The following is a 19,506-nucleotide window of genomic DNA, read 5'->3' as shown; positions in this document are numbered from 1 at the left end:
GAAATTTCACATATGTTAGCAGTTACTATTGTTTAAGCTTCTCTCAGTGGTCTACATTTCTTAACTCTAGTTTAGTTTTTTTTCAAAATGCAGTCATTCGTATTCATTCTCTGCCTTGCTTCTAAGTATGCATTTTATGGTTAAAGCACACAGAAACGTTATGGACAATAATGAGCAACGGCCTTTGAAATGAGACACACCTTTGCCCGGACACAAAGCATCACTATCCACAGGCTCTAATTTCTACCCTCTGCTTGGCAAGTGGAAAAAGGGGAGTGGTCAACCTCAGCCATGGTATGTTGAGGAAGGTCGGGGTCATTCTACACCCTTCTGCCTGTTCTACTCCCACGACCCTAGCCACGCTCGCTGGAATGAATGTCTCTTTGAAGAATTCATGTTGGGGATAATAAGAACCTTTCTATGCCCCAAGAAGGAGACACAAGGTGGGATGCTCTTCTGGAAGGAGTCATACCAGTGCCAAGTCGTCTTGCTGTCCCCAAGCACAGACTATGGTGGAGCCACCTTCATTTATGGGGGCGACCAGCAGGAATAAGGAAACACGCCTTGAAGAGAATTTTATACACAGATTGCAAACCACAAAAAACTGGTAAAAGACTAATGAGGTAGCACAGGAAGCAGCAGCTAAGAGGACAGGATTAAGCTACGGTGACCTTGACCTCATCTAGGCTTGGGATGGAATCTTACTTCACTGTGCCATTATTTTCTCTGAGAAGAGGTGTGGTCTTAAAAGGGCCACTTCAGAAAATTAATGAATGGGGAAAGCCGGAACTTCAGTTTTGTGGTAATCTCTGCAACTTCCTAGACATTTCTAGACTGTGCGTCATCCAATTTCAAGACCACACTGCTGCAATTAAAAGAAAAAACACGACTTCATCTAAACATCTATTTCTCTTGAATATAAACTTAAAAAGAAACACAGAATCTGTAGGAATAGACATAAGGAAAACACTTTGACCTGAATGCAACTTTTAGTCCCATATGTTTATGCAAAGGTAAGTGCTGCCTGCCGAATGATATGTTCTTATTTAATAATGAGAAGATGCGTCTTTTTTTAAAAGAAAGTTTCATCAATGACAGGCTTAGGTGAGAAAGATGCACCTCCTCTTTCCTCCACCCCCAAGTGACCTGATGTCAACTTTGGAGGGACCCAGCTTGAAGCCAGGGGACTCAACCAGGTGAATAAACCCTTAGGTTTAAAGAGACTACAGGTAACTGGACTTTTAAAGAAAGCGTATGAACACATTATGCACAGTCAACAAATTGAGTCCTTTTCCTGTTAGCTGCAGAAAAGATTCGGAAGGTCGAAGCTACATAACAGATATAACTTAGCATTTCCTGTCCCAGCCATCTAATCAGGTACGAATTGTGTGGCAACATGGTGGGTCACCTGAAACAAAGCCTATAATGACTGCTGATTTGCTCGTATTCTTTTCCACGGAACTAAGGAATCCGTAAACATGTGTTGATTCGACTTAGATATGCTACCCAAAAGCCTGAGGCCCAGTTCGCAAATACTTCCATATGCTCCTGTTCCATTTTTTAGGTTGCAGCACAAACTTTAACTTTTCTAATATTAAACACATTAAATTGTCACAAATCGGTTTTCAATTCTAAAAGAAAATATTGGCAAGTCAGGTGGACATAACCGAAAATAGACATTTGTCATGAGCTCCAGAGTTAAAGCAGCTTAAACGTTATCTAATAAAATCCAGCAAGTTCCAAGCTTTTGAAAGTAATTGCATTCCAAAAACTTCAAGTCTTTACATCACTTGAAACTTCCATTTACTCTATAAAACTTTATGATCAAAGCCGAGTCTTTATGATTAAAACTAAGTCTTGGCCAGAAAGATGAAAACATCCAAGAAGCTAGGGACTTCTTTTCTATTTGTGTAAGGTTGATAACCCTGAGAGATTCTACACAAAACGCGGAAGGCATTTTTGACTCTTCTACAGAAAATGGGAAGAGGCAGGCCTGGGAGACAGCGCAGTTTTGAAGAGAGAGCACCCAGGCTCCAGACTGCATGTCTACAAGCAGAGTTATCATCCTGAGCCAGCTCTCGAGTCTGGCTGGGAAACCTCAGGAAGGCCCGCCTCACCTCTCTGAGCCTCAGTCATCTCACCTGTCAAATGGGAATGATGATAACACGGTCAGTTTCATAAGGTAGCTATGAGGATTAAGCAAGGTAATGCGTGAAACAGCGCTTAGCATCATGCCTGTCATGTAATCCACTTCCCATAAATATTCTCAACTAAGACCCACAAATTAAACAAGTAAACTCAGTACCCTTGAAGGCCGCCTTCCAGCTACACTATCAATGCTCACAAGCCGGGGCTGACAGGGTGACGGTGCAGGCCTACAGAAAACGAGGACATGCCCACTGCTGGAACAGTTCTCCCATCCCATGTTACGTGTCACCTTTCATCTTATAGGTCAGTGCTTGAAATTCCCCACTACGAGTGTCTTCTTATGGTCCAGGCTCTGTTGGAAGTAAGTTTAATTTATCAGCTCCTTTCTAACGGACAGTGAGCTGATGAGAAGTCAGGATGGGGGAGAAAATCAGAACCATCTTGTGGGAGACGCAGTTGGAAAATAGGACCTGAGCACAGGACAGCCCGGGGAAGGAGGGCTGGGAGAGAGGTGGGGCGTGGAGGCCCCCACCTGGACAGAACGGGGCAGAAAGTGCGGGGAGAGAAGGGCCAGAGGGGCAGGGGATGGAGCCGGAGAGAACGACCCCCCGGTGTTTTAATTTTATCTAGCAACAGCCTGCGGGAGCCGCTCTATAACATTCATCAAGTACTGTGCTTAGCATTGCATGAAGCGAATTAAACAAACATAGCTCTGGCCCGCTGGGAGCCTGACCCCCTCTAAACCTCCCCCCACACCCTGAACCCATGACGATTTCAATCAAGGTCCTCAGACTCCGTGATGCTAGCAGGACTTTGCTCATGCAAATGCAGAGAAAGTAGCCTGTGAAGCTCACTAATTTTTTTAAAACAGCTTCAAAGTTCTGCCTTTACTGGGCCCGCAAATTAACCACCGTTTGCAAAACTGCTTCGAAGGAGAACAGGCCCCTTCCTGCAGCTTGGGAAGAGGTGCCAGTTTCAACCACATGCCCCGCCACTTTGGGAGAGCTCCCATTCATTGCCAGCGCCACCCACCCGTGGGCGTGGCCACAAAGCCACATGCTCGGAGAACAATGGGCTGTCGTCTTCCTCTGGTCACCTCCCTGCCTGCCGCGGAGGGCTGTTTTCCTTTCACGTCTAGCTGGGCCCGGGGAAACCTTGAGAGGATTCTAAAGTGAGTCTGAAGCTCAGAAACAAGAGCAATCTCTCTAATAGTTGCTGGCTCAGAAAGAATAACACTTATAAAGAAAGTTAATTATGAGAATTAAATGCAGCTCGTTTCTCTTTTTGAAGTGCTTTTTTTTTTTTTTCATGCCTGGAGGAGGGTGATTTACAGACACATTTGTCTCTCTTTAGAGCAAATTAATTCCAGTTGGTGTTCTGGGCAGACAGGGAGAGAAAGTCCCTCCTCCTTCGGTGCGCTGACCGCTGGCCCACACTGCGCCTCTGGCTGTGGACTCACGTGGTCCACACGGCAGCAGTGAGGAGCCTGGGGCCGGTTCCGACACATTTGCTGCTGTCCAAACTTTCTAGCATCTACCTCAAAGCTCCATTGTCATCTCTGAGTTGAAGCGAACTACTTCTTTTAAAGCGGATTTCGAGATAACAGGAATCAATGACACATCCCAGAACAGGTGAGTAGAGCTTTCTGAACACCCCAGAACCTGCCCACATGCATTAGGCCATATGCTTTGGAGCCGTAATCTATTAATCCAGCTTTTCAACATGAATTGTAGTAATAGTCATCATGTGTTGGGGACTCACCACGGCCAGTCACTCTGCTAAATATTTGAGGAGAATTACCTAATTAAACGCTCGAAACAACCCTATGCAATAGGTACTATTATTACTTCCAGACTTCCTTCCACCGGGGTCGAGGCTCTGGACAGCTGCTGTAGATTCTCCAAGCATTAGACTACCTTCATCCAGAGCACACAAATATCAAGGATATTTAGGTCCAGAACATTTGCACCAAGAACAGAAAACCATTTCTTAGTTTACGTATTTATTTTCCAAGGACGATTCTACAAATCGAGTGGCATATTATTTGTTCAATCTCCCTAAGAGCATGAGAAAATTAAGCGTGCAGGAGAGAAAAGATTTCCCCTTCCTGAAAAGTCTACTTTTTTATTCTTGGTGGTGGAGAGAGGAAGGGTGGGTGGTGTTATGTTCAAACTGCAATTGTGCACAGATGCTTCAAGATTACCTCTAGGTAACTACAGTTGAATTTCTAGCAAAGCAAAATACCCCTGGAAGTGATTTAATTTACAAACCAACCCCTCTGATGGTAAGATGAAAAGCAGGATCCCACAGACATTAAAGAACGTGTTTGGAATCATCCAGAGAGAAAGGCAAAGCCATCAACGAAGCTCAGGTCTCTTGATTATTTATCCAGAACGCCTCCCACTTACCCATCCTGCCTTTAAACAGAAGACCAGATGGAACAAACAAGACTGTAGAAACATAGCGTTTTAATCACAACAAACCATCTAGGCAGTATTTAGTGCTCTTCCTTCTGGAAGGAGAGGCGCCCTCACATCTGACATGTCCCGTGTGGTTATGAAGATGATGTTTGTTGCAGGTCAACGGTGTCTCTACCCCACTCCTGGCCTGCCCTCATTCACATCTTTCTTTATCACTTGGAAGGCAAAGGTGTCCTTAAAGGTATATTCATCCTGGCAGCAAAGAACGTGAAAATAAAATTGCCCTTTCCTACACACATTCGGGAAGTTGCGTGCGTGGAAACCACCAGGCAGACATGAAGTAGACAAATTTTCCATCTGGAATTTGGCAGCTTTGCTGAAAGTTCAACAGCATGGTTAACAACCTCACCACGTTACTGCGAGACAAGGAGCTCCCCACTAAGCAGACCACTCTACTGTGGGAGGCGGAGACTGAATATTTTCCAAGGTTGCTACCAAAAATGATGGGAGGGTCTCTTCCTGCCTCTTTCCTCCACCTGCCTTTGCAATATGTTAAAAGGCAAGAAATAGCAGGGAAATATTGGTGGAGATCCCAAATAATCCTGACTGGGTAATTGGCTTAAAAAAAAAATTAGGCCCTGGCCGGTTGGCTCAGTGGTAGAGCGTCGGCCTGGCGTGCAGGAGTCCCGGGTTTGATTCCCGGCCAGGGCACACAGGAGAAGCGCCCATCTGCTTCTCCACTCTTCCCCCTCTCCTTCCTCTCTGTCTTTCTCTTCTCCTCCCGCAGCCAAGGCTCCATTGGAGCAAAGTTGGCCTGGGCACTGAGGATGGCTCTGTGGCCTCTGCCTCAGGTGCTAGAATGGCTCTGGTCGCAACAGAGCAACGCCCCAGATGGGCAGAGCATTGCCCCCTGGTGGGCATGCCGGGTGGATCCCGGTCGGGCGCATACGGGAGTCTGTCTGCCTCCCCGTTTCCAGCTTCAGAAAAATACAAAAAAAAAAAAAAAAATTAGCAGTCAGAATATCCTCTCCAAAGAGCTTAGAAAGAGAAAAAAGCGGACTGAAGAGAAGGGAATTCCTAGTTCCGTTAGTTTGTCATTCCTTCAGAAAAACAAGGACTGCGCTTCACTTCGACCGCCCGAGAGGGCCCTCTGCGGTTTGTCCTTGCGCAGAACCCTTCCAGCCCTTCCTCAGGGGCTCCCACTTGGATCTGCCATTCTCAGGCTCTGAGGTTCAGGGGGTGAGGGCCCCCACTGTGATCCCACCCCTCCCAGGGCATTGTGGTGGGCCTCAGGCCCCATGCTGGCTAATTTGTATATTCCAGCCCCCAACCCCAGTGATTAGTTTTAGACTAGACATAGGATCCAAATGGATCACCTGACATCCAGAAATATCCAGAAATAGGGGTGGAATTATTGGGAAGGGGAACGTGAGCTGGAGGCTGCACCAGAGCTCTGGAGAGGCAAGGGCACAGGCGGAAAGACCTTCCCTGAGCAGGAAACCAGTGAGGTTCAAAGCCAAGTGGATAGATCAAGAGTGAATGAAGACAAAATTTCGATGACAACGTTTGAGTACCCATATCCGGCCGTACCTGATATCAACCCATTCAATCAGCCCCCCCCACCCCGGTTTTATTTAAGCCACTTTGAATGGGGTTTCTGTCACTTGTAAGCAAAGCAGCCTCGACAAATATACCCTTATTCATCCTCAAAATCCAGTTTAACTGTCACCTCCTCTGTGTGGCCTTTCCTGAAGACCCCATATTGAGAGGTAGCTATTTGCACTCTCTTGGGCTTCTTGTCTTTATAGCTGCTTCTCCAGTTGCATTTTTCATTCGGGGTTGTGCTTCAATCGTTCCTTTCAGATGTAAGATGGAGTCCATGTCTTATTAATCATTATATTTCCAAGGCTTATCCGTGCCTCAGACCTGGTAGGCACTCAATATATGTATGTTGAATTGAATTTGATCCTAACTCCTCTTTTACTGTAGCTTCCAATGATTTCCCATTATACTTAGAATGAAATCAAAACTCGACCCTGGAGAGCAGAGCCCTGGCATGATTGATCTTCCTGGCCTTCCCATCTTGGCTCCTTCCACAGCGGCTCTGGGCTTTTTCTCGAGCACAGCAAGCCTGTCCCCACCTCAGAGGCTTTGCACCTGCTGTACCTGCCCCAGGAAAGCTCTTCTGGATATTACGGCTGTCACTCTACCACATCTCTCAGGACTCTGCTCAGTTGTCTCCTTATCACAGAGCCTTTCCCCGCCATCTTATCCTAAATGGCACCTCCATCACTCTCTAAGCCTGACCCTGCTTTGTCCTTGTCATGATACTTATCACTGTCCGACTGTATAGTGCACATTTATTTACTTATTTTTATTTACCGCTGTCTTCACCTCTAGAATGAATGAAGGCAGGGCACGGAATTTGTTTTTCCGTTTTGTTCACAACCGTATTCTTAGCACCCAGAAATTTTTGTGTTCTCAAAATATTCGCTGCTATCCATTTCTGAAATAAGCTTAAATTTAAATGGATGAAAAAAAGCAAACCCCAAAACTGAAACCAACATACCCAAGTGAACCTGTATGCTAAATTGTAACATCATCACTCTAAAAATAGAATCAAATCTTACAACTTTTAAACTTAGTACTTTGTTTTTAAACCTGTAGTGAAATAATAGCCTAATGATGAAAATAATTACAGAAAATATATATATATATATTTATTGACAGCAACTTGGAGGTTTCTTGTAGTAATTCTGAAATTATTTTGCACATGATGTAGGATTGAGCAAAAAATAAATAAATAAATACACTGATGCTGTTGGGAACCCTGACAATGTGAAAAAAGGGGAGCACACAAATGCAGAATGGGGGGAAGAAACTTGTGATGTTATATTGAATTATAATGATGGGTATTGGTAGGAAGTCATTTTGTTTCCTAGCTCTGCCTGCTGACCAGTCTAAAAGAAATTGTATCCCAGTAGCAATGAGCATACATAGTGCTCCCATCTTGGTTTCTAAATACCATTCCCCATTAAAGGGAACCAAGGTTCCTGATTCCATGGCTAGGATAGGGAAAGCCCAAGATAATCCTAGAAATTATATTTGTGCCAAAAAGCAAGGAAATGCTCAAAGACTCCTGGAAACCTGCCAAAAGGACATGGGAGCCAGATAGAGGGGCTCCCATTGGCCAAATGTGGACAATGTGAGCATCAAAAACAATAATGGTAGCAATAAATTTTAACTCATCAAACAGAAATAACAACCCAATGAGCTGACAGTGATATTTTAAAATAAAAATAGAGAATAGGAGTGGAAGATCTCAATAGAAGATAGACATACTATATGTAGAAAGATAAAACCGAGAAATCTGGTATCTGCCAGATCTTACCATTGGAAAGGTACTGCTTTCCTTTTGAAATTAATAAATAATCTGAGAGCAGGTGAACACCTGTTCCTCAAAATCTGTCACTCACTACTTTTAGCATCCATTGATGATTACTGTCTGAATCAGTTATTACACTGGAGCGGAAGGTCAGGGGGTATAATGGAATCACCAATAATAGAACAAATGGACCTTATATGCCTGCTGATGGTACATATAGAAACTATACATTGTCTACGTTGTGTTCTTGCCAGAATGCTTTCATTGAATCTAAACATTGAGGAGAGAACCAAATTCAGAAAATAGAACATTCTAGAAAGCACGCATCCTAGGCTCTTCGAAATGATCATCATGAATGACAAAAAACAACAACAAAAAGCAGGGGGCTAAGACATGACAATCTATTGTGATATACGAACCTTTACTGATCCCTGGATTTAAAAACAGTGTTATGGAATTGAGGGATAACCAGAGAATGTTTCATATGGGCTGGATTAATACTTGTGTGTGTATACACATTTATAATGAATAAACTACAAGTATCATAGGATATTTCAGGCCTCATAAAGTTGAAAGCACACCAGAAGTCACAGCTTCAACTCACCTCCCCAGTGACATAGAAGTCATTCTCTTGGTACTCAGGAAACAGCTGGAAGAACTGAACCAGCGCACTGCAGAAAGAATAGACAGTCAAGATGACACGGAATCGGAAAGGCTTCATGCTCCCCAGTCTAAGCCTCGGACAATAGGTTGCACATTTGAGATAAAATACCGCTATGTGTGAGCTCCCGCAGGTGTTTATTCCAAAGTCTCCTGTGCATAACATTCCATACTCTGTGGACGGTTAGAAAATACTACAGTCTTACTTTGTGATACTAAGAAGTTGAGACAAGTGGACGTCAACACTCTGGGCAACTTTCCAAATCTCTGGCTTACCAACTTGGATCATTTACCTGTTGAAGGGACTGCTGAGCCAAGCGACACAGGCTTCCACCTTTTACTCAGCAATCCTTGGAGGCAGTTCTGCAAACCTTATGACCCATTAACCCAGCTTTGTGCTGAGGGAATGGGAACCTTCATTACTTACCTATCTCTCCTTTTAGGCAACCCTGAACATTTCTAATGGGGCTCCCAGAATTTCAATGTTTTCACACCCAAAGAACAGAAGAGTTGTAACTTTTCTGTAGTCTAAAGAAAACCACCAAAAGGCCACAGATTTGGAACACAATGTACAATGACCTCTAGGCTCAAAAAGAATCACACTTACTAAAGAATGTCAAAGGGCCTGGCCGGTTGGCTCAGTGGTAGAGCGTGGACCCAGTGTGTGGAAGTCCTGGGTTTGATTCCCAGCCAGGGCACACAAGAGAAGCACTCACCAGCTTCTCCACTCTTCCCTCTCTCCTTCCTCTTTATCTCTCTCTTCCCCTCCCGCAGCCAAGGCTCCATTGGAGCAAAGTTGGCTCGGGCTCTAAGGATGGCTCCGTGGCCTCTGCCTCAGGTGCTAGAATGGCTTTGGCCTCAACATAGCAATGCCCCAGATGGGCAGAGCATTGCCCCCTGGTGGGCATGCCGGGTGGATCCCGGTCAGGCGCATGCGGGAGTCTGTCTCTCTGCCTCCCTGCTTCTCACTTCAGAAATATACGGAACAAAAAAAAGAATGTCAAAGCCACTTGGGTGGATTATGTTGAAAATAGACTTAAACAGACTCAAGGAAACCAACACTTGTGAAACTCAGTAGCTCTGTGAATATTTTCACCCAAATTGCAATGCCTGAGAAGTTAGGTCGGGTTTTTATTTTTCCAGCTTCCTGTGGAGGAACTAAAAGCCACGAACCACCCCTTCAAGATGAAAGGCAAGGAGGCCCTGCAAAACCAGGGGGAGGAGAAAGTTCAAGGGTTACAAGAGAGGCAAAATTGGGTCGTTACAATCCCCATGATCCTGGCTTTCATTAATTTTCAAAGGCTCCATAAAAATCCACCATTAAGCACGACTGTAGAGTTTCAGTGTATATCTCTATTTATTATTTATAGTAACTAAAATCTTCGTAGCAACTAAATTGGGGAAGCTGCCTTATACTGCTTCCCCTTAGTGCCGACAGCAAGCAGGCTCTGGGGCAGAGACAGATTTGGGGTTTATTATCCACCCTTCCCCCTCTCACCTTCAGGTGAAAAACAACTTCCCTTTCTCTCCTCCTGCTAATTGGAGAGGCAATAGATAATTTAATATAGTAAATTTCAATTAAGCCATACGCCTTAGCATAAAGCTTATTGGCTTGGGGGAGAATTTGTTGGAGAGTGGTTAGGGTTGCCAGATTTAGCAAATAAAACTACAAGACACCCAATTAAATTAGAATTTTAGATGGGCAACAAATTATGTTTTAGGATAAGTATGTCCCAAATACTTGCATAGGACATACTTAGATTAAAGGAATTTTGCATTGTTGATCTGAAATTTAGATTGAACTGGGCATTCTGTACTTTTATCTGCTGATCTTTGCTGCTTCTAGCTGTAAGGATTCCAGGACTGTCTAGCTGAAGTGTCCCAAGCAAGGCCCCACTTGAGGAAGTTATCATAGAGTTTTAACTTCACAGTAAGATCAGAAGAAAAACAATGGCCAAGGATAGCAATCCCTTGCTAGGTCTTTCTCAAATGGGAGTGAAAAAAAAATGAAAAAGGTCAATTTAGTAGTGACTTAGATTGGCATATAGGATTTGCTCATTTATCTGTGGTTTAGCCAAGGACTCTTCTTGTTACGTGATGAGGGTTTGCCTAAAAATATAATCTAGAACTGTGGACACTTAGAATTTCAAATCTGAGGAGCAGAACCGCTCAAATATATAATACGTAATGCACCCGTGGATGAGCGTGCAGGTGCGTGCACTCCACGCAGGTCCTCAGGCACCAGGAAGCACACCTCTTCCAGGAGATTCCATTTGGCAGCCTTGCTGGCATTGAGCCAAGACCTCCTCTAATAATCAGACGTTTAGTCAAAAGCAATCCGGTGGCGGGAAGGTGCAATAAGAGACGACAGGAAGAAACGGGGGCTTGTAAGAGAGAATGACTAGCAGAAAATTACGCCTCAGACCAGTTTTTCAAAAATAGAAGATGGTGGGTCCGGGGCAGAGAAGGTACGTGAAAATGTGAACGCTCTGGAGACCGGAACTCAGCCGTGGGATTGGTCAGGTCTGGTGTCAGAGGGACAATAAATACAAGACACTCAGGAGGGTCAAGGTCAAAGGATTCTAAGGGAAAACTCCGTAACAAGAGCCAGACAAGTGGGAGCTTTAGCCGCTGTTGATTTGACCAGAACCAGCTCAGCAACAAGAATCTCAGTGGGTTCGTTCCGTTACCACAGACAGGGAGCCACCCTGTGTGTTCCCTCATTCCACCTCTGGTGTGGCCATGATCTTCTCCAGCCCGGGAGAAGATCTTATTTAACATATGAAACCTGTTTCATAGCTAATGTTCCCCATCCTCTCCCACAGGCAGAGTGGAACGATGGTACCACTTCCATTTGGCTGTAAGAAAGTAATGTCAGGCCCATCACGAGGGCAGGGCTGAGGGCTGGCTTACTTGGCCTCTCCGGCGCCAGGAACGGCGTCTGGCACAGAGTAGGCTAGGCGATCGATAAAAAAGTGGAAGACGGAGAGAGGCACCAGTCCATCGACCCCAAATCAAAGTTAGTAAACTTATTATTCTGTAGTAAACTTAGTAGTTTTTTTTTCTAAACCAGCGAAGCATGGTGGCTCAATTAGCACAATTCAAGTATGAAGAAAGAAACAAAGAAAAACCTTTAAACATCTCCTTAGTGGAAATGTTTCGTTTCCAAACATACAGAAAAGCAGCCCCCATGTGAATGTCAGATGCCCCTTGAGAAATCACCTCTTTAGAGCCAGGTACTCTTAACAGTCAAAAGAAAGGGGATTTTCAGAAGAAAAGAAAGATGGTTTTCAAAGGTAGTAGAAGCCAGGTTTAGTCTTTCAACCTGCAGTAGCCCATTTGCAGGTTTCAAAGAGACCTCTTCATTCCAACCACCCATCTGGAGAGCTGGAGAGAAGAAACAAATAGTGTAAACCGAAAAAGGAAACAGCTGAAATCAGTTTTCTGCACTGCCCTTGATTAGCTATTTTCCAGTTCGAAGAGCCTGAAGCGAAAAGAACTCAAACAGCTATAAACAATGGATGCTTTGAAATAGGTTCTCTTTACATGTCGTGCAAGAGGAGATGGACCACATGTCAGCAGTAATATCCACTCCGAGGGTCAACTGGAAGCTGCTACTACGGAGGGGGGAGGGGCGGGGGAGGGGGGAGGGGCGGGGGAGGCGGGAAAGGCATGGCCGGTTGCCACCCTCTGGCTTAGCGGGGGATGGATGTGTTCCTTATAACACCTCCCCCCCCCCCCGGGTGTTTCCTAGTTAAACAACTAAGCTGGTTTGGATTAAAACTGAAATAGGGTGGGGGGCACTGGATAGAGGAGAGAAGTCAGTTTCCCATCTGCAAAATGAGGACGACAAAGGTGTGGCACTTGAGTACACTTGTAAGGACAGCCATTGAGATGATGTCTATGCGGGAAGGGGGGGTGGGCGTGAGCCAGAGATGGGAAGGGCAACCCTCCGCCAGGATCCGTCCAACCTGCTCCCAGGATCCACCGCAGCTAGAAACAGAAGTGCGGTGTCCTACGCGTCCTCCCTGGAGAATAAATGGAAGTGTTCAAATAACGGGGTATGTGGCAAATGCCGTGTAGAAGACAACAGCCATATTCTTTCCTGAGTCTGAAAGCAGAAGAGAGAGCCAAGTCCCTGGGAGAAAGGCGGGAAGTCCCTGCTTCCTCTCTCCCCAGCTACCTGCCCCGGGGACAAAGAACAAAAGGGAAGGCTTCTGTCAGATGCAAAAAAACTCTGGATTCACTTTCGCTTTTGGACTTGGTAGCTCACCAAGTCATTAGCAGAATTGAGTGTTGGGGGCGGGGAGGTTGGGTAGAGGAGCTGGTTAACTCTTTCTGGCCACTAGGGTTCTTTCAGTAAATTATTATACTGTGTAAGGAGCGCTGGCCTAGTGATTGGAAAGAACTCAGGACTTGGTCTCTAGTAAATCACTTACAGGTTGGTAAAATATGAACAACACTGGAAGGTCACTTATTTTTTGAAAAAAAAAAGTACTAAAAATAGCTATAAGGGCCCTGGCTGGTTGGCACAGTGGTAGAGCGTTGGCCCGGCGTGTAGAAGTCCTGGGTTTGATTCCCGGCCAGGGCACACAGGAGAAGCGCCCATCTGCTTCTCTACCCTTCCCCCTCTCCTTTCTCTCTCTCTCTCTTCCCCTCCCACTGCCCAGGCTCCATTGGAGCAAAGTTGGCCCAGGGCACTAAAGATGGCTCCATGGCCTTCGCCTGAGGCGCTAGAATGGTTCTGGTTGCAACAGAGCAATGCCCTAGATGGGCAGAGCATCGCCCCCTGGTGGGCATGCCAGGTGGATCCCGGTTGAGCGCATGACGGAGGCAGTCTGACTGCCTCCCTGCTTCTAACTTTGAAAAAAAAAAAAAAAATAGCTATAAGGATCCAGGGAAAAGAAAGGAAGAAATTATATACATATATATGTATGTATGTGCGATCAGTCTTACAACTTTCTATTTTCTTTCTTTTTTATTTTTAGTAAAATGATAATTTTGTAAGAGGAAGGGAGAAGGAAGGGACAAGCTAACGAGCTGAGCTTTCAACCTGAAAAGTCGTGAGAAGAAGCAGGAGAATGAAAAGCTGCCCCTGAAGGCCACAGAGGAGGACTCCTGGGAAAGAGCCCAGGCCCTGGAAAAGCAAAGCTACACACAATGCGGGGAGGCGAGCAGGGCCGGCTCAGGCAGCTGGTTGGGAGGTTGGAAGATCCTCTTTGGTGGGATAATTCTTCTCTGTTTCCACTGTTTCTTAAAGGATTTTTTTTTTTTTTTAGTAAATTCCAATTACATCTTAATATTTCAGCTCTCTTTGTTATATATTTTCTCTGCTGGCCACTTTTACAATTATCAGTGGAAAAGTAACACAGTGGAAAACAGATTTTGCGTGCCGGGTATGTATGAACTCCTCATGTAGAAGTATTCTTAAAATGTCCTTAGGAACTGGACGAGGAGGGCCTATCAGTAATACTCGTACTACTGAAGGAATTTCCCTGTTGAAAGAGAGAAGTGTTTGGTCTGAGGGAAGCCGGGAGAGAGCTGGGGCCTTTCACCTGAGCAAATCTCGGGCCACGTCGTCCTCGTTGACGGCATACCCCCGCGGATCGTCGGTGAAACTGAAGCCGGTGCCCACCTGCAGGGGAAATAGAGAAGCAGGTATACAGAAGCGAACACATGCTTTGGAGCCCCCACAGAGATGCCACGCTGGAAGGAAACCAGCCCGCTCCAAAAGCCAGGCCTCTGCCCTCGGACTTCCGCCGTCACCGTCACCCGTGTGCACTTAGTCCTCCTCACAGGAGGGTGCTGAGTTCCACCTACCACCCCTCCCAGCTTCTGAGCCCAATGAAAAGCGTCAGAGCAAAACTCTGCCCTAGGGGTCCGTGGCTGAGCTGTCCTGATTCTGCAGTGGGGACCCCGAAAGCTGTTGATTTCATCTTTCCTTGGCCCCTGCTACAGTATCAAAAGACCCTCAATGGTCTCCCCTCTGAAACCTGAGGGTGTGTTGATGTCCTGCCAAGAAGGGAACTCGAGCAGGAGATAACAGATCGTGTGTGTGTGTGTGTGTGTGTGTGTGTGTGTGTATTCATTTCCTTATTAGTGAAAAATATGGCCACTGAGCCCTTTCACCCTCAGTAGAAAAGGAGCTTTGAAACAATTAAGAATTAGTTTTAAACTAGTATTTCCTTATACCTAGAAGTTCATAGACAACTGGGTTGTAAATAAAAGAAGCTACTATTTATCTTGCATAAATAATGTGTATAAGGCACCATCCACCATATAAACATTTTCCCCTAAACACCCAAGGAAACAGGACATTTAATTCAACTTTTATTTAATTTATGGACTAGGAAAGAGGACAGTTGATGAGGGCAAGGATGTTGGGTCATTTTTTTCTTTCTTTCTATTTTTCTGTTTTCTTTTTGTACCATCTGGGAAGTGAGAGAAGTTAGAGCAATTAGGGGTCAAAAAAATCTGCAGAAGCTGATCCTAAAGTTACTCTCCTACTTCGCAGTTTGTTGGGCTCAACTTCAGAAGAACTTCCCAGGGAGAATTGCCCCTTTTGTTCTGAGATGAGGTGTTCTGCTCGCTGTGAGAAGCGAAGGAGACCAGTGTTGACTTTTGACATCTAGAATTCTGTTTGAAGGATCAGGAGTCCTGACACTGTATAATAACCCATGATGCCCGGAAGTCGCAGCATCAGTGGAGAGAAACTAATCCCTTGTCCTGGATGATGGAATTCCGGGAACAGGACATTTCATAAGGTTAAAAACGAGGGAAGGAGATAAAGCATCAAGCAAAATCCTCCAACTCAGAGAGAATTATACACATTAGAAAAACTAAATCTCAAAAAATAACCTTTAATTGATTAAATTCTATTTTATAAAGAAAAAAACCTTAAATCTCTCTTTTCTTTCCCCCTGATTTCTTAAATGTACTTTAATAATAATAATAATAATAATAATGACGACAACAGAGGCCACCATGGACGTGTCATGGGCCCGTCGGTACTCACTGGATTGTCGATGTACAGCATGGAGAGAGTAGTGGTCCAAGGGAAGTCTCGGGAGCGCACTAGTAAGACAGAGAAGAGGTTCGAGAATGGGTCGTGAGCCCAATGTCCCACCCCAGGCCCAGCTCTGGGCAGGAGCCCAGTGTGCACACCTGTCCTCACGATGTCAACACGCTCTCGGTGTCCCTCCGACGGCTTTGTCCTCTCACAATGGGAACGGACACCAGCACCTCCTCTTCCCCTCCCCTTTACTTTCCCCAGACCCAAAGGGTTTCTACATCTAAGATGAAGTTTGGAAACAAAACCCTGTGCAACTTGGTTCCTGTAGGACACTCCATCAACCACCTGTGAGATAAACCCATCTGTCCCATTCGAGGAACCATCCTCACGTTCCGCCAGAGAGAACAGCCTCAACAGATCGGCACACACACTTCTCTACTGAGTAACAAGCTGATTCATCCTCCAAATGCTAACCCAAGAAAAGTCAACACCCTCCCTAAAAGATGGCAGTAAACCTGGGTTACAGCCAAAGTGGCTCCCCTTCCATTCCTTCCTTCACCCCAGCCTCCACTCATGTTATGCTGCTTCCTAGATATTCGATCATTTATGTGACCGAACCATTCAGTGTTCTGTTCCTATGAATAATTAGGGATATAATTCCACCCATTAGGCACATGCAAAAAAGCTTGCCCAGGTACTAATAAATACCACTTGTTTTCATAAGCCCAGATTGCTTGAGTTAGCAGCAGACTGCAAAAAAATAGCTTAGAACCTTTCACCCAAATTTCAAGGGAGAAAGCAGCCCAGCCCACTGCTCACCCCGGTGGCTCCCCCTTCTGGGGCAGACGCGGCCAGAGGGCTCAGTTTTTATAATCTGGAACTGTGAAGCTAGTCCTAGTGGCTCCATGTGCACTCTGAACTATTTCTGGAGAAGACGTAAGGCTCAGATGAAGAATTCTCCACAGGAAAGTAGAGTCCAAGCAATACTTACGGGTCAGGTTCTTTGTGACAAGGTAAGGTCCGTGTTCCACAAAGAGTCCGAACAAGGATGAACTTCCTGGCCCGCCCTGCAGCCAGAGAACCACTGGGGCGTTCTCTGGATCCACCTAGAGGGGACAGAGAAGCCAGTGACCACAGGGAGGGCTAAGGCTGTGGAATGCACTCAAGCAAATTTACTCAAAGTCTCTGTCTTTCCCAGCCTTGGAAAATCTCATAAAGACTTCCCAGACCCCAGTGGCCCTCTCTACCACAAGCAAAGTACTGGACATCATTTTTTGTGTATGTGACAGAGACAGAGAAGGACAGATAGGGACAGACAGACAGGAAGGGAGAGAGATGAGAAGCATCATCTCTTTGTTGTGGCACCTTAGTTGTCCATTGATTGCTTTCTCATATGTGCCTTGACTGGGGGGCTACAGCAGACCGAGTGACCCCTTGCTCAAACCAGCGACCTTGGGCTCAAGCTGGTGAGACTCGCTCAAACCAGATGAGCCCGAACTCAAGCTGGCAACCTCAGGGTTTCGAACCTGGGTCCTCCACGTCCCAGTCCGATACTCTATCCATTGTGCCACCACCTGGTCAGTCCTGGACATCTTTTGTAGTTCTGAATTAGTATTTGCCTCATATCTTGGGGTCTATCTTACTTCATAAAAAGTTCTTTTCTCACCAATGGTCAGAAAACCCTTTGAATGCAGAAGCTTTCTATGCCAATCTATGCCATTGTATATTTTTAGACATCCAGCACCCAGCATACTGCCTCGGGCACAGTTATATATTTTATAGCTGTTTAAACATTCAAGTGACTCTTGCATTTGACCAACATATTCCCACAGAGCCACAAAGAATCTGTCGCCCTTAGTGAGAGTTGCTCCCCTTCACTGAGAGCCCAGACTGCCTTTCTGATGGGATTCACTCAGAAGGTGTCCACAGGGGCAACAGCAGCTCCATTCAACACAGAAACCGAGAAGCAGCGGACAGGTCCGGGGTCATTTAACGCATGCAAACAACACCAGAACAAAACCCTAAACACACAGATTCATTTAGGAGATGTGGGAGACGTAAGAAAAGGTCCTTGGTGGAGTCGAGATGCTAAAAATTACGTAGCTCCTAGCAGAAGTGTCCATGTCTTTGTCTCAAGGACAGAGGGCTCTCTAATTCTTCCATTCAGCACGTACCTATTGGGCACGTCCTATGGGGACCAGGCAGCGTGCGAGAAGGGCCCCAGTGAGAGGAGTGAGTGGAAAAGAAAACTCCCGGTCCCCTCTGAGCATTCATGTTCACAGGGACGACAGATGACAAATAGGCAAACACGTCAATGCGACGGTTAAAGGGTGTGGAAAGGAAGTAAGGGTGACACAGGGAAGGACCCAGGCGCAGGAGAGCCCGGGAACAATGCTGAAGACAAAAGGACCCACCAGGGGCCCTGGCCGGTTGGCTCAGTGGTAGAGCATCGGCCTGGCGTGCGGGAGTCCCGGGTTCGATTCCCGGCCAGGGCACACAGGAGAAGTGCCCATCTGCTTCTCCGCCCCTCCCCCTCTCCTTCCTCTCTGTCTCTCTCTCTTCCCCTCCCGCAGCCGAGGCTCCATTGGAGCAAAGATGGCCTGGGCGCTGAGGATGGCTCCGTGGCCTCTGCCCCAGGTGCTAGAGTGCCTCTGGTCGCAGCAGAGCTATGCCCCGGAGGGGCAGAGCATCGCCCCCTGGTGGGCAGAGCATCGCCCCCTGGTGGGCATGCCAGGTGGATCCCGGTCGGGCGCATGCGGGAGTCTGTCTGACTGTCTCTCCCCATTTCCAGCTTCAGAAAAATACAAAAAAAAAAAAAAAAAAAAAAGGACATACCAGGAACGTCCTCAAGGGGCAAGAGCCGGGTGTAAGAGAAGTGGGCACGAAGGGGGGCTGCCTGGACTAGAGCGATTCCCAGGGCAGTCTCCAAGGGGCTCCCAGGGCAGTCTCCACGGGGCTCCCAGGGCAGTCTCCAAGGGGTTCCCAGGGCAGACTCCACGGGGCTCCCAGGGCAGTCTCCACGGGGCTCCCAGGGCAGCCTCCAAGGGGTTCCCAGGGCAGACTCCAAGGGGCTCCCAGGGCAGTCTCCAAGGGGCTCGGCCTGCCTCCACGAGGCTCAGATCAGGCGTGACAGCGAGCCCTCAGTGGACGTCATGGCTCATTTGATGTTCAGTCAGCCAGGCTCAGTGAGCAAGGGTCCTCTTGCTTCGGCCCAGGACGAAATGCTGTGTCCTCTTACTTAGCCAGTCATAGGGACAAATCAGCATGTCACCAGAGGGTCTGAGAGGATTGGCCCCATCGACTTGGATGGCATGAGAAGGCAAGACTAACTCAGGAGGAGGTGATCTGGGACGCCCCAGCCAAGACCCTGGAGGAAGGGCTGGTCATGCAGGGCTTGTAGCGTGAGGACAGAGGGGCAAGAGGAATTTCTCTTCTTCAGTCATGAGAAGTCAGACATAGAGTCCTTTGGCAGCTTTGGAAAGCGACTAAGGGGGCCGTGTTAAAAGACAGATGGCGGTAAAATCGGTCTCCCTCTGAGCAGCTAACTTCTGGGGCCCATACTCCAGCGCTAAGGAATTAAGCAGGACACTATTTGTAAAGCCTTTGGAACAATACCTAATGCACAATCAAAGCACAATTAGTGTAAATGATTATCATAATTAAGGAGCCAGATAGAAAACACGGGAGCCCGGAGTCAGACTGGCGACTCAGGTCAGCAGGCTCTAGCTCTCAGAGTCAGCACAACGAAACGGATAAGTCTGTGAGCTCTTATCCTAAACTGGATTCAAATCTAGACTTTACTGTCCACTAGCTGTGTGACCTTAGACAAGTCACCTAAGCTCTCTGGGCTTCAGGTTCTCCATCCGTAAAATGGAGACCAA

At 46.5% G+C, this 19,506-nt stretch overlaps 1 protein-coding gene across 1 annotated transcript in view; it reads right to left on the bottom strand.

Moving 5' to 3' along the window:
- Positions 1 to 19,506, bottom strand: part of CPVL (carboxypeptidase vitellogenic like) — a 119,665-nt gene that overhangs the window by 57,029 nt on the left and 43,130 nt on the right. The window contains exons 4-7 of the mRNA XM_066354283.1: positions 16,617 to 16,731; positions 15,629 to 15,687; positions 14,169 to 14,248; positions 8,558 to 8,624 (exon numbers count right to left, since the gene is read on the bottom strand). Of these exons, the coding sequence (XP_066210380.1) occupies positions 8,558 to 8,624; positions 14,169 to 14,248; positions 15,629 to 15,687; positions 16,617 to 16,731 (321 nt within the window). The remainder of the gene's footprint in view (positions 1 to 8,557; positions 8,625 to 14,168; positions 14,249 to 15,628; positions 15,688 to 16,616; positions 16,732 to 19,506) is intronic.

The sequence above is a fragment of the Saccopteryx leptura genome, chromosome 12 (assembly GCF_036850995.1).
Source record: "Saccopteryx leptura isolate mSacLep1 chromosome 12, mSacLep1_pri_phased_curated, whole genome shotgun sequence".
Classification (NCBI taxonomy): domain Eukaryota; kingdom Metazoa; phylum Chordata; class Mammalia; order Chiroptera; family Emballonuridae; genus Saccopteryx; species Saccopteryx leptura.
The sequence above is the reverse complement of the archived record's forward strand: the minus strand, read 5'-3'. Positions and strand labels throughout refer to the sequence as shown.